This window comes from Lates calcarifer, linkage group LG6, assembly GCF_001640805.2.
Source record: "Lates calcarifer isolate ASB-BC8 linkage group LG6, TLL_Latcal_v3, whole genome shotgun sequence".
Taxonomy (NCBI): Eukaryota; Metazoa; Chordata; class Actinopteri; family Centropomidae; genus Lates; species Lates calcarifer.
Genome location: NC_066838.1, coordinates 21,960,742 through 21,976,133, shown reverse-complemented (window position 1 = coordinate 21,976,133; position 15,392 = coordinate 21,960,742). Strand labels below are relative to the sequence as shown.

The 15,392-nt window shown below is 40.4% G+C and overlaps 1 protein-coding gene across 1 annotated transcript; it reads right to left on the bottom strand.

Moving 5' to 3' along the window:
- Positions 1–7,109: 7,109 nt before the first annotated feature.
- Positions 7,110–14,237, bottom strand: tcf15 (transcription factor 15). The gene is made up of 2 exons (XM_018687388.2): positions 8,017–14,237; positions 7,110–7,489 (listed from the first exon to the last, which is right to left on the bottom strand). The coding sequence occupies exons 1-2, from the start codon at positions 8,494–8,496 to the stop codon at positions 7,427–7,429; spliced, it is 543 nt and encodes a 180-aa protein (XP_018542904.1). The 5' UTR covers positions 8,497–14,237; the 3' UTR covers positions 7,110–7,426.
- Between the last annotated feature and the right edge of the window lie 1,155 nt (positions 14,238–15,392).

The following is a 15,392-nucleotide window of genomic DNA, read 5'->3' as shown; positions in this document are numbered from 1 at the left end:
AAACAGTTTTCTGTGCCCGTGCAAAGACAGTTTTCAAGGTTTGAAAAAATAAGATGATTACAGTTATTTCAGATTAAATTTACAGAAGAACTGCATTACAAACTGGGGGTGTGCGTCAAATGAAAGACGACTTACATGAAATGTGTTGTCTCAGCCTCTGGTGCTTCAATTCTTCTCTTGTGAGTCTGTTAAATGGTTTAACTTAACTTAAAAGCTTTAACTTCTCACCTTGCTGCAGAGATGCACAGGTGTACTCCAGGTGTGCGTCAGTGAGCTGTGACATCACACTGTTGGGTGTGATTACAGGTGGTTATAGGTTTAACAAAACTGACCACATGTGAAACCGACATATGCCTTTCAGTTGGTGTTAACCACCAATAAAAACACAATTATTAAAGGTGCTATATGTAAGTTTTGCTATCGCTACATAGCTAACGTTAGCATTAACAGCTGTTTACTTACCAGTGTAGAAGAAACTCCTTTACTCTCCAAGAGAACTGTCTCCAGCTGTGGAAAGCAACGACAATATTTTGCTTCTATTTCTATCACTGTGGTTAGCATGATAACCAGCTAGCTAAAGTAACCTAAATGGAACGCCCCCCTAAAGTCATGTAGGTGACATTATTTTATGACCAACTTAGACGCTTACTTAACTAAATGTTCCCATAGGAACATCTTTTATAACTAAAAGAGGACATATTAGAAATGTCCCCACTTTTCTGTAAAGTTTAAGACATTTGTCACCTTCAGAGAAATAATTCAAGGGGCCCAGAACTCTCCTCTTATGTGGATCTACCTTGTGCCAGTGCTAGGTATGGCAGTAAATCAGCTCAGGCATCTTATTCATCATTTAACCTGTTTTAATAACTGGGTTTAGTTGTTTGTATTTTCTCTTCTAACTCTCTCTCTGTCACACACACACCCACTCAAATTCTTGCACAAAGGCGTCCTTGTAATACACCCTGTCGAACCACTTTAAGTTTCTTTGTAACTGGAACTGGACTGTTTCTAATTTGACCATATACTTATGTATATACTCAAATACTCAAAAAAGTGCCACTGTCAACCCTCCTCTTTCTTTAAATAATAAAACAACAAGGTGATAGAAGTGTGAAAAAATACTACACAGCTAAACCAAACAACAGAAAATGAGATAAAGTACAGGATAATTTAAAGTACTAGACTGAAACCTTTGTATCGAACCTGTTACAGGTTATTTTGAGAAATCTGTGAGAAGGATGTCAAATAGTTTGGACTGAAGATGGATTTTACTTAATTGACCGGTGAGACGTTCGTCACATCTCACACACATACACACATACACCCACACAGTGTAATGAGTGGCTGGCTCATCCTGTTGTTTTCATCTCAGGGAACTCCCCATTGTCTCCCTTCAAGCATATTATTTGTATGTGTCGCTCTTGTTGACAAAGGAGGTCGATATATGGTTATTAATAGCAGACCGTTTTTATGGAAAAGGGAAGAGTGAGGTCTTTGGATTCCACCATCTGCATTAAACAATGCCTCATTCAGCAGCAGCTGGCATGGTGAGTGCAACGTAGAAATTTACTGATGTTACAGCACAACATCAGTGGAAATGAGGATTTTTTTTTTTTTTTTTGGCTGCTTCCTATTGGACACTGACAACTGCAGCTGTGAACAGTTTTGAGATTTATGACAGGGAGTAATCTCAGCACGAAAAATAAACAGCAAGTACAAAATACATTCTTGAAATATCTCTCAGTTGTTGGTCAACACAGGTGTGCTGATATCCCAGTGCTACTTTCAGTGAAACATCTTAATGAAGCACCAGGGAGTTTGACACTTATACAAACTATGTGTTAAAAGCACAAAAAAAGAAAGAAACAGTGTCAGCGACAAAAACTGTTGAAGCTTGACTCATCAAAGTTGTGATTCTCTAAAGGTTTAATTGTGGGTGTAAGTGTGAGTGAGTGCACATGTGATGTGTTTGATTCTGGCTCTCCGTGTTGTAGTTAAAGGGTGTTGCACGCCACAGTAAATCCCAGAGGTTGTTAGCACGCCCAGCTGCTAGTGCAGGTCTCCATGTTTCTGTCAGCGAGGTTGTTCACCGCACACTCTTTACCCTCTGATTGAGGAAATCCTCTGACTGTTTGCTCTGCTCGCTGAAATGAAACGTCCCAATGGTTCCGCCGTCTCTCCCTCAGGTCCTGTACGCGGACACTTTCCCATGAAGACTGTGCATGTTTACTGGGGTTTGACAGATATATGGCTCTTTGATGAACCATAGCAGTACCTATGTTTCTGTGCTGGACAAGCTGATGCATTTAGATAAAACTGGTTATTATTTAATTCACTTCAGAATTTTATAGTTGTCAGGAGGAAAATCTGCTAAAATGGTGATTAAACAATCTAGAGACACTAAAACTGAACTGAAGCCAAACCAATCCAATTCAAACTCCTTCTTAGTTCACCTCAGTTCATATAAGATCTTTATTGTCCCACAAGAGGAAATTGTTTTTGCTACAGGGAAGCATTAAAGCATAAAACATAAACATAATAAAAAAACACAATAAGACAACGGTTGGTATTAAAACAATAAAAGGTTCATGTGAGAAGAGCCAAAAAAAACCTGCAACAATGTGAACCAGGACAAACTAGAGTTCAGCGCATTTAACCTTGTTAGATCGAAGTTTTGGAAACCTGTATCTCTGACCTAAATTCCTTTAGACCGGATGGATCAGATTTGTTGTGACAGCTTTTTGTGTGATTTTACTCGCTGCATTGTAAAACACAAACTAAATACAACCCGGCCATTTTTCTACATTATTTACTTGTGTGACATTTTCAGTGTAGGTTTTCTTATCAGTGCACCTTTGCTTGACATTGAGTGTTTTTATGTTGCATTATTGTTATTTTTACCCCAATAAAGAACCTGAATACTTCTTCCAAACAAAACAAACATATCAGCCTGGCTCAGATTATTGTCAAATTGTTGCCCAAATCAGTTTACACATGTTTGAGGGGACGAACAGTTTTATATTCACTCAGAAGACGTGAGGATTTCTCCAGTTTGATCTGGATAATACTTTTGTTTTTTGGACCATTGAATGTGACTGTGATTCCTGCCTTTGTGAAGGAATTGAGGCTGCAGAGCTGCATCACACTGCCTGTTCAATTGTTTACTTAAGGAAGCAAAAAACCCCTTTAAGTCTGTATTGCTGGATTGTCACCTTTGGCAGGCTGCTGAGTGCGAGGGGTTGATTGTCCGAGGCGAGCCTGCAGCAGAACGGAGCTGTGTTACGACGATCTGTATTGTTCCCTAATTTCTTCTCTGGGATTTCCTCTCACCGACTTACCCCCACCCACTCCTCCTATTCACTGCACGGCCCTCCATCATCCTCCCTCTGTCTGAAATGCTTGCCAAACTCTCTGGCACATGAAAACAATTGTTCTTGTATGTTTGAGGAGACACAACCGTCTCCTCAGACGGGCTTTTCTACCTCCCACCCCACCCCCCACAGAAGCTCGGCTCACGGTCAGGCAGACAGACTTCCTCCTCCTCCTCCTCCGCCTCTTCTCCTTCTTTTCGGAAAAGTGGTCATGTTCAGTAAAATCGGAAGCGAGGTACATCTGAGTCTCAAGCCACAAAAGTGACTCAGAATCATTAATATCTTTGACATGCAGGTGGAGCGAGGGGCCATCTCCCCTGCCAGTGAGTGTTTGAAACATGCTGAAACAGACTCTGTGAGAGCAAAAGCTATTAAAATATTACCATGTGCAGGTTTGTTTCTAACAAGAGCTCTCTGGCAAGACTACAAAATCCTGGAGATAAGCACCCATCTGGGAATCAGGACTGCGCTCCCAGATGATGTTAAAAAAATGCTTTACATCCTTCCCGTTTCTGGATCATCTATTTTAGCTTCTTTTTTTTCTGTGAGGCAAGGACAGGAACACGTTTGAACAGTCAGTCCTGTCTGAGCAGTGATTTGTGTTTCATCTGTGAAGATGTTTTCGTGGAGAGATTGCTCAACAGCGTTCATTAAATCGCTCCTCCTGAATGTGTCCGTTTCCTCTTCTGTTTGTTAGTCACTCAATCAGCATGAACAGGCTGAGACGTTACATTACATTTATGCATGAATGACTCTTTCCAAAACATTAAACTGCAGTCTGAAATGTACTATAAAACAGTGAGCTGCACAATGGGCAACATAAAGAAGACAAATTCTACACATTCAGTGTTGTTTCAGGTTTACTCTGAAGTGAAATTTATTGTAATAAGGAACTTTATTGTTGTAGTGCAGCCTTCTTACATCTAAATCCTTTACACAAAAATCATCATGAAATGTGTTGCTGCTCTTTTATGTTCAGCATTCAATCCCACAAACTAAAAATTACTGCACTAGCACAACACTGTTTTGACCCATATGTAGAAAACAACCTAAGACCAGGTTTGGTTTTGACCAGTGTTGCCAGTTTGGGTGGTTTTCTGCCCATTTGTTTTCAATTTAACTGGATGGGTGAACTAAGCTCAGGCAGCCTTTTGCTTGTTTGTACCATTTGTTTAGTTAGGCTATATTCCCATAAATCTGCCCTTCCTCTCATCATCAGCAGTATGATTGAGACTGACGGGGCACTGAGTTCAGCTCGACACGAAATGACCGATGACCGATGACCGATGACGTCAAAACCAAGTGTCATTCGAGTTCACGACAACAAAAGCTGCGTCTTTCCAGTTATTATTCTGCATCGTGTATTATTGCACTGTGATAAAGATTGAAAATGTTTCATTAAACATTAAGAGCTGAGGACAAACTATGCTACTTTTTGTCAGTCCAATCTGGCAACACTGGTTTTGACCCAGTGCTAGTGTGTTTATATTCCTTGGGGGCTATTTACCCAAACTAAAATATAGTACTGTTGCAAACTGTTATCATCTACTCCAGCTCTTTTTAAACATGCATATTACTCTGTGTTTTAAATTCATTAATAATATATGCATCCTTTGCCATGTTGCCATATTGTTTGGTACATGTAACAATAAAGTTGTGACAGTTTCAAGGTGAAACCTGAGCTTGAATCTGGGTAAAAACAGAAACAGAAATATAAAAAAATAACACTAGCACCGGGTCAAAACTATCAGTTTTAAAGTTAATCCAGTTATGTTTGTTCATATAAAGTTACAAAGGTGATTTCAGGCTTCATCCATCAAAGAAATACAGCAAAAATAGAGAGTAAAGAGAAGTAACAAGTGTGTTGCTGCTGTTCTCATTTTTTTCTGTCAAAAAAACAAAAAACAAAAACAAAACAATAGAGTGCAGACTATCAAGGCCATTTTTCATCTCAGGTCACAAAACTGGCAGGAGGAGGTGGAACTACCGTCTAGCTTCATTTCATCTCCGCTGAAATTCTTCCTGCTCAAAATCTCTGCTGGGATTAAGAGATGCGAATGTCCGAGGAAGAGGAAAAACTCACCGAAGTGAAGTAGTAAACCTTTGCAGTGGTCCCCAGGTGGATCCTCGCCTGTCAGACATGTTAAACAGATCCATGCTGACCTTATTTGCTGCCTTTGCTTTCTCCCCCCTCACATCTCTTCTGATGCTCTCTGCTATCAATTTATTACCTGTCATCTTCAGAGGGGGGAAAAAAAAAAGTCTCCTTTCCGATTTTGTTGAAAGCTCACTATTTGATTCGCTCGCTCTGAAAAGTACCACCAGAGAGCTGTACATCTGGGTCCCAGCGCCGGATGATGTCAAGACTGGCGCTGACCCAAAGCCCGCCGCACAGAGAGTTCCTCAGAGAGGTCGGCCGGGCGTTGTTTTCCCTTCCTGTGCCTCCGTGACATCTTCCTGCCGGGGGGAGCCTCGGGGAGCCATTTGGGGAGGCCTGGGCCCCTGAGCATGAAGAACTTAGCACAGCAAATTCCAATTAGCCTGACAGGGCAGGTGGGGAGGGGGGAGAAGGGGGGCTCAGACCCCCAGCATGCACCTTTAACTGCCTTAAAATTCTCTTTCCATACAGCCTCCTGTGTCACCAGGGGAGCTCTCCTCTGTCATTCTGAGGACTAAGTTTGTGGTCTGATTCACAGCGATGCCAGACAGGAACCCGGGCTCAGCTGTCTGTGTATCTGAGCTGCAATCTGCCTGTTAGACCGATCACTTCAGTGGCTTTTGCAGACTGGAGAAGACAGAAAGAAGCCCGCAGAGACTGGGCTGCCTTTGCTTAACAGCCTGATGTCTCAGCACTTATGAAATATTTTCCAGTGCGAGTGGTCTGAACTGGCTGTGTGCTGCAGGGAGCGTGTTGCAGGAGAATATTCACAAACTTTTCCAGTCAAATGTAAGAAAATATACAAAATATTAATTATCTGTCATGATGATAGCGATAGTAAGAGGGCGAGCATTGATTGCAAGTCAACAGGGTTTCACTTCTGTGCTCCACCGTGACCTCTGACCTCTCACCCCATCTCTCCCTGTCTATTGGGCCAACGGCAGTGATTTATCCCCCTGACATACCAACAGCTGTGTTGGGGGCTCAGAGTAGAGTGTGGGCTACTATTTGCCGTGACTAATCGATAACAGACTTCAAAAAACACCAATCGTGAGATTTGGAAAAAAAAAATCCAGCAGGCAGTGACACCAGAAACCCTGAACCCTTTTTTGCTGTGGCTCTGCAGGCTTCATAAACAACGTCTTGGCAACGTAACTGGAAACAATGGAAATGTGTGTGTGCGTGTGTGTGCGTGGGTGTGGGTGTGACACTTTCCATAAAGACATAAAAGACATTTTACCCCCATTTGAATTGGCAATTAGGAGGATTTATATTTGAATACTGTTTGCTCACTGAGCTTTTAGTTGTCAGACATTTTAAGTTTCTTAATAGAAATTGAAGTGTCAGTCATTTTCAGTTTTATAATAAAAGCGACCTGAAACAGAGAAGGTCTGAAAAGACTCTCAAGGAAATTATTCTTCTCTGCTTTTCAACAGTTAACTACACATGCTCTCACTTTTACATCAGTGTAAACGAGAGCAACTTCATTCTGTTTGGCAGCTTTGTTTATATTGCAGGTGTGTTTCTTTTTGTTACAATGACAAACCTGATTGTATATAAACAGGAATCAGGAAAAGCACTTTTATTTTGATAAAATATATTTTATTTAAAACTTTTTCAAAAAACAAACAAACAAACGAAAAAGGACAAAAACTCATAAGTTTCAAACAAATGCACTGCATCTTTGAAAGGCTTATGCAAAAATTAATTTTCTCAGTCAAGTATAAATAGTCTTTTCTCTCTTTTTCTTCCATCATTTGATCCAGCATGAGTATGTGTCTGTGTTTGCCTATGTGTGTGTGTTGGTGTGTGTCTGTGCCTTGTGACACCAGCTCCGACTCTTCCCTGAGAAAGTCTCTGATTATTTTCAGGTCGCTGATCATTCACTGGTCTTCAGTCAGCGTCGCATTCGCAGTGGACCCAGTCCTCGCATTTTTATACAGTCTTTGCCATCCTTTATCTGGAGAGAGAGAGAAAGAAATGTCTCAGTCACACAAAGAATCAACAATATTTAACTGAACTGCACAGAAGTCAGCGTAGCTTTATAGGAAAAAAGACGATTCGTTTACTCATCATTTAACGTCAAAAACATTTTGAGGCAGCTGAGGATTATGTTGTCTGGTACATCATGTTATGCTCTACACATAGTGAAGTTCTTCCAGTTAAAAAAAAAACACCATCTGTGTCTGACTGTCTGAATTTACAACGGGCGCCAAGACATGTGCAGTGCGTAAAAAGCACTTTTACGCACACACTTCCAGTTAAAGCGACGAGCCCATGAAGTGCCCACGATTTAGAAATAAGACGCTACATCAGACAAATCTTTTACAAAAGTAAATTATAAAGCAAAAAAACGTGTCTGAGCCCAGAGGTGATGAGTTGCTGGTCACTATTATGATAAAATCTGGACATTTAACACATCAGTTGCGTTTAAACTGCGCTGGATTTTAAGCCTGTTTGGCCATGGACATATAAAACAGCACTTACTCCTTTTCTCTGGTTGCTCAGGCAGAAGGTGCAGATGGTCCGCGGCTGCTTCGCCCCGCTCTCTCCCTGCACATGGACCGCGCCGAGGCACGGCTGTCCATCAGCGCCGCCGTCTCCAATGAGAAGCACGTTGGCCAGATGGGAAATGTAGCTAGACGCCAGGCGAAGAGTTTCAATCTTGGAGAGCTTTCTGTCCACTGGCTCGGTGGGTATGAGAGTCCGGAGAGCCGTGAACGCGGTGTTGACGCTCTGGGTCCTGCCTCTCTCTCGGGCGTTAGCGGCGCTCCTCTGTTTCATGACCACCACGGAGTCTCCTTCCAGTTTGTGCGAAATCCTCCTGCGTTTTTCGGTGGAGTCGCTGTAACTTCGCTCCGAGCTGCCGTCGCTTTCGCTTCGGTTTTCATCGTCCTCGGACATGAGAGTGAAGTCTGAGTAGATTAAGTGCGTCGCCACGGGCCGCAGCATGGCAAAAGTCATCATTTAAAAAAAAGTCCCAGCCCCAAATCCTCAGTTAGATTAGTCCGAAAACAAACTCAGGGACTTTTCCTACATCTCAATATGACACGAAGGCTGCATGTAACCGACCAGCGAGGGGGGAAAAAAAGACGTTTTAAACAAGCTGACCGTGTTTTCCTAAGTCAGTTTTCACTGGCCTGTTTTAGGGATGGACCCTGACTACCTGGTCAGCTGGGCTCTTATAGCGGGATGGGAGGAGCTGCCAGCAGCACACTGTGTTACAGTAGCCGCTCAACAACTGCTGAGAAGAAAACAAGCAAAACTGTTGTAAATCACAAATGCACCATAACTTGAAAACTCCAGTGAGACATTAAAAGATAAAAGTGATACTTTTATCAGCGGAATCCAAAGACATGATGTGACATTTAAAGAAACATTGGTATTTTGTGTCTTGGTAGTTTAGTAGCACACTTTTCAAGCAATTTGACATATTATTTCATTTTTAGAAAGAAAAATACCGCAACTTTTGCAGACTGTAGTAATACAAGACACCGTACAGCTGTGAAGAAGAAATATACAGATCCCTTACCCAAGTAAAAGTAAAAATATAACGTAGTAAAGAATACTCCATTACAAGTAAAAGTCCTTTTCATAATCTGAAGTATTTAAGTAGAAATACTTCAGTGTTGGCAGCATGTTAGCATATAAAAAGTAATAGTCCTGGTAGTAGCTGTTATTAGTCAAGAAATATTGATTAAAAAATTAGTCCTCTTAATTTGAAATCTTAAATTCAATTTCTGCCTAAAAAAGGCAAGTAAACCTAACTCGAAATTGCAGTTGGTGTGATTATAGTTCAGGTTAAATTGAAATTATGAGTTAAATATTGTAGAACTTTAAGTTTGTTTGAAGTTTTCTGAAATGGATAATATAACACAGTTGTTTTAATGCAAAGTGTCAAGTTTAAACAACACATGATCATCAGCTAAGCAACTTGTAGGACTTAAACTTTTTGAGTTGAAACAAAGTTTATCTTCAGGTTCAGTTTAATCACATTTTAAGGCAGCAATTTAACTTAAGTTTTAAGTTGAACCACATTAATTATTTTTTACAATGTATATGTTAGTAGCATCTTGCTGTTGTAGCTCTAATATTTTACTGATTTATACAATGTTAGCTATTTTAGTTAATAAAAATACATCTCTTTTTATAAACCAATCATTTGTTTTGTATATAAAAGCAAGGTAACTGGTAACTATTGCTTTCAAATAAGAGTAGTAGTAACCTCCATTGAAATGTAGTGAGACAGAAGTATTTAGCATACAAGTAACATAAATACAAAGTACAGCACTTGAGTAGATGTCCTTACACCACTGCCTTTATGTACAGGAGCATGATTACAAATTTGCAAAATTCAAATGTATACAGATTAGAGAGTCTTTTAATGGTAGCATTTAACCCAAGCTTGCTCTCCAGCTCTTTTACAGCTGACCATCTTGTGTAAGTGTGACTTGTTTATGGTGCTGCCACCCGCTGAGGTTTGTTTTTGTTGGCCCTGTGAACCACGCCACTACAGTTGGGACCAAAATGGACTTAATTTGTCCATAAAACTTCAGTTTGCTCAACATCTAAATGTAATTGTGCAGCTGTTTGAAGACCTTGTGCAGTGTATGTGTATGTAAATTCAGTCTGACTTGCCAGTTCTCAAATTTCCAATGATAATGGTCAAGTCAAATGTAAGAACTTCTTTAATTTGAATATCTTTTTCGGGAAGACTGACTTAATGTTTGACCTTGTATCACTATTTCACAACAGGATAAAGTTAATACAGTATCAAAGATTGTATAATCCTGCTGTTCTGTTCCCATATTAAATGCTGCTTTTGGCTCATCCTGAGGAGTACAGGTCAAGCAGAAGGAGAAAGTTAAGTGTGAGTAAATAAACACTGAGCAGATGATCCTGGAATGGCAGGGATTTATTTGCTTGCTGCCCCGAGTTTAAAAAAACAAAGTGGTGGCAAATGGATGATTTAGTCCCTCAAAGGCACATCAGCAGACACAAGTCTCCTCCAGCCACAGCCGGCAGCACAGTCAACCACTTCAATGTGCCTCAGCTGCATCAACAGACAGACATCAGACACCAGAGCTGTCTGCTGGAGGAGCGCTGAGGTCTTATAAAGGACACGAACCAAACACAGGAATCTGCAGCGCCAAAGGCTGTGTGAATATTTCAATTAGCTAAAATAAGGTAGTCTCTCCAGAGAATTTAACTCCATAAATTTTAATTAAAAGCACTACGAGCTGTGAAAGATACACTAACTCGTTTTAATTTGTTATGATATTCAATGATCCAGTAATAACACATTAAATGTCAACAAACCTCCTGAACTGTCAGCCAGCAAATTACGTAGCAAGTCATACACGCGCAGTCTGTTACACATGGTTAATTATATTTACTGGAATCCACGAAGACTCAAGACTGAATTTATTATGTGTCTTTTTGTGAGGTATGTGAACCAGTGTCTGCTCTAAGAAGAGAGATTTGTTGACATGGGACTATAGGCAGAAGTTGAAGCATTCTTAGAACAATTCTCTTATTTCATGGAACTGTGAAACAGCCTTTTGCTTCTCCCGGAAGAAGTGGATTCATTTATCCATACTGATGAGGCAACAGCATGTTGGGTTTACCACCCGCTGAGGCCTGTGTTGTTGTGCTTCAGAGATCTCTGAGAACTGCAGCTCTGTACTGAGTGAAAGGTTTTCTGTGTCTGTGCTGTTAGATGTTTTGCCTTCTTAGGGATGGCAGTGTTGGTCTGTCATTCCCTCACTTTACAAGATGGACTGCCATTAAATTTTATAGAGAGATATTCATTGTCCCCAGAGAACGAAATCAAATTAGTTTGGTTCCCCCAGATTTTTCCTGTAGCGCCAACATGAGGTTTAATTGGCTGTTAGTGAAATATCTCGTCAGCTATTGAACTGATTGCTATGAAAGTTGGTAAAGATATTCATGATCCCCAGAGGATGAATCCCTGTAACTTTGGTGATCCTCTGACATTTTCCCTGGCACCACCAGCTGGTTAAACTTTTCACTTATCCTGTGAATAATATTTACTAGATGGATTGACAGAGAGCATAGACATTCATGATGCCCAGAGGTATGAATCTTAATGACTTTGGTGAGTGATCTCATGACGTTTGAGTAAAATCTCTCAGTATTTACCATTTAAAGCAATGTTATGTAACTATTTTGCCATAAAATATGCATCTTCAGAATCATTTTGATGGTACACTGCCTTGCAACAGCTCCCCAAACGCCTGTTTTTGCTCTATGTAACTTTGGTTAGCATGTACGATCTCTTGCTAACTGAGTGAGCAAGAGAGCCCCACCAATATCAAGAATAATGCAGAGCTGTAGATAGCTTTAAGAGACTTGGAAGTCATTATAAACCAGCATGTATCTGAAATATTCAGTGAGAAAACATTTGGAAACATTTGGAATCATAAACAGAGTTTGCTGTGTTTGTTCAGATACAGCACTTCCTGCTCCAGAAGCCAGGGGATCATGGGTAATAAACACCATTTGGCTGTGTTTCAGTTCAGTGAGTTGGACTATGAAGCTGGTGCTCCAGTCAAGCGAGTGAAAGGCTTTGTTTTTTATATATGATAAGAGCTTAACCGCTTAGCCTCGGAGCCCAACAGAATTAATTACCACTCATGGCTGAAGAGGGCGCTGTTGCTCAGCAAAGTTACATTACGTTACTTTAATGGATTGTCATTAAATTTAGTACAGACATTCAAGTCCCCCTCAGGAGGATTTAAATCTTACTAAACATGAGATGGGAATTTTAAGAGATCCAGATTCCTATTCAAATATGAAATGTTTTTATGTCTTTTCCAAGTAACTACACCACAGTAAAGATGACAGAAAAGGCTAAATATATGAATGTGGCAAAATTATTACACAGTTACTTCTATTTCACACAGGTGTGGCTGAGGTACAGTATTATCTAGCTTCCTTAGCACATTAAAATGTCTATTTAAGTGCACAGTCAATCAGATTGAGCCTATTTAATTTTGTTGTGATGGACCTGCCACCATTTCCCTCACTAATGGGCTGTTGTTCTTTAAATCACTGACACTGGAAATGCACAAAGCAATAAGACAGAGAGTGATGGCGACTCCCTCCAGCTCTGCTCCAGTCTCCTGATCTCTCTGCTGCTGCTGCTGACACATTTGCATACATGTCACAGCCAGTTAATGTTGTCCTTTGCATACCTATAAAGGACAAGTCTGTATTGTTCTTACTGTCAGTAAATCCTCTGAAAAGCTGAAAACCAACAATGAATACTTGCAGCTAACAAGTGTTGTGTGCGTATCCACAAATATAGTCTATGCCTCTGTACTGTGGCGCTCCATTGTTTTCCAAAAAAACTATTAAAAACACATCAGTGCACCACAATCTTGCACTGGGTGACACGTTCTTCTATTACAATCAACACAGGCTCTGTGGCTTATTTTCCCACATACATTCTGCTGTAAATACTCATTATAGCATTAAATCTGCAGCTGACTATACACTATTTACTCTTGTAATATTTGCAAAAACCACAGTGCTCAGTTGTTATAGGGGAACGTTTGGTCCATTTTTAAAGATTTATGTCTCAAATATTAACAAATGGGTTTGGAGAGAGCCACAAACAGGCTGGTTCAATCAGAGAGTATTGACAGAGGGGACTAACTCACTGTTGGTTTTAGTCTTTACATGGGATTTGGGAGGTCTGTCTCTGCTTTGAACAGTGTTTCCGGCAGCAGTTAGGTCAACTTATGTTCAGGTGTTACAGAGGAAAATGATCAGGGTTACAGCTACAGCTGTGTTGAGATAAAGGTTATCAATGCTTAAATTTACTTACATTTTCACTGTAGCATCATGTTAGATAATCAGGCTTCAGCTGTTAAATGTGTCTGTTTTTTCCAGATCTGTGTGGGAACATACAGTACCTGTTAGTAACAGACTTGTTTTCCTTGAGGTGCTGGGTCTCTATCAGGACTACATAAGCAGTGCTGGTCGACTGGCATGTTAACTTGTAGAGGCATCACCCACCTCACTTATAGGCTAGATCTCTTTAGTCCCTTCTGTCTCCCTTTCTTTTCTTCCTTAGCAAAAGTCTTTCCAACTCCACTTCACATCCAAGATGAACTTTACATGAGTTACATCTCTGAAAAACACTGCCAACATGACTCTGCTTCTGAAGTCAGCAGAGCGCTGTTAGAGGACAAAGCTGACGTGAAGTACATGTTAATTGATGATTTAAAAAAGTCACCCAGTCCTTTTATAGTTGAGCTCTGTCAAGCTGCACATGTTCGCTCTGATTGGCAGGGCATATCCAGGCATATTTCACTATACTGAGTAAACTATGTAAGTGTTTAAGCAAACAAAGCCACTTTACAAGTTTGAAACCTGTGTGAAATACAAGCTATTGCTACTACACCACATGCATACTCTGACAAAGCTACACAGAAATGAGGGTTTATGCACAGTGGGTCTCTGCGGTGAGGTCAGAGGGTGGATACGGCATTGCAAATCTGGCACAGATTACACGCCTGCAGCCACCGGTAGTCTGAGGGAATTCCGGATAGGAAGCTGTGAGAAGTCATCATCGAGTCGAACACCTAAAACTGAACTCTTTCAAGAGGATTTGGTTGTAATGCCTCCCCAAGTGGAACAAATGGGTGAGCTGGCTAACCAGAGATCATTTTTCAGCGTTATTTTAAAATGCAGACAGACTCTACAGGAGAGCCAGAATCAGCTTAGGTCCCAGTAGCTTTATTCTGACACTGGATCACTTTATAGACCCAGCACTGACAAGAAGACAGCGGGAAAAGCTCATTCTATCAGTATTTAGCTCATTGTGATCTGCCATAATAAAAACAGAATATAAAAGCAGGCTTGTAAAATTTTAATCAACTGGCAGGTTCTTCTCTTTTAATATACCCCTGAGTCTAGTTATCTAATCTCAGTTCGTCCAGTGTCTTACAATACAGACATGTTACCCTAAAAATAGGGGAATCTGTGGGCACGGAGATGTTAAAACCAGTTTAATATCGCCTCAAAAGTCATACTGAGCTAATAAAACTAGTTTATTAACACAATAAATACTGCGTCTCAGATGAATAAGATGCATAAAATACAACTCTGGCGTCCAGATATCATTAGTCCTTAATCAGTGCTTTAAAATTAAGTTTTAAGCATCAATTTGCAGTTAGTTAGTTAGTAATGTGTCTTCTGTTGCTTTAGTACTTCTAATTGTAGAAATCTATTTATCATAGCACAACCACATCATGCTCAAACTAAGATGCTACTCAGAGCCCCTGAGCCTCACAATAACTACTGTCTGAACCATTTCAACTTTTTGCACATTAAAAAACATTTTCAGTATCAGTCAGCTGTGTTCTATATTCCTCAATCACTAGTTATTGTGATGTTTGTTGGAGCAATTACAAAAATAGTCTCCTAAAATTCATGATTTATCTGCTTTGTTTCAATCGACAAAGATAAGAATCTATGCTGAGCAGAGAAGATAAAACCCAACAAATCTCATGACAGATTTATAAACATGGGGTAGTCATCGCAAGTTAATTCGTTGAGTCATCTCTGAGCAATACAACAGCAAATGGTAAAAACAGTAAATGAGAACTGACATGGCCACAAACACTTCCTCTTCTTAGCCCCCTAAATCTCTCTTTCTGATCTGCTTAAATCCTCAAAGATAAAGCGTACAGAACCACCCATGGAAACTGCTCCCCGACAGCAACAGGTGCAATATATTTTTTCATACTGGTGTTGCGTGTCAAAAACCCTTTGAGGATATGGTTACTTCCAGACAGTGAGCGAGCTACAGGAAATCTTCTCACACGCGACGA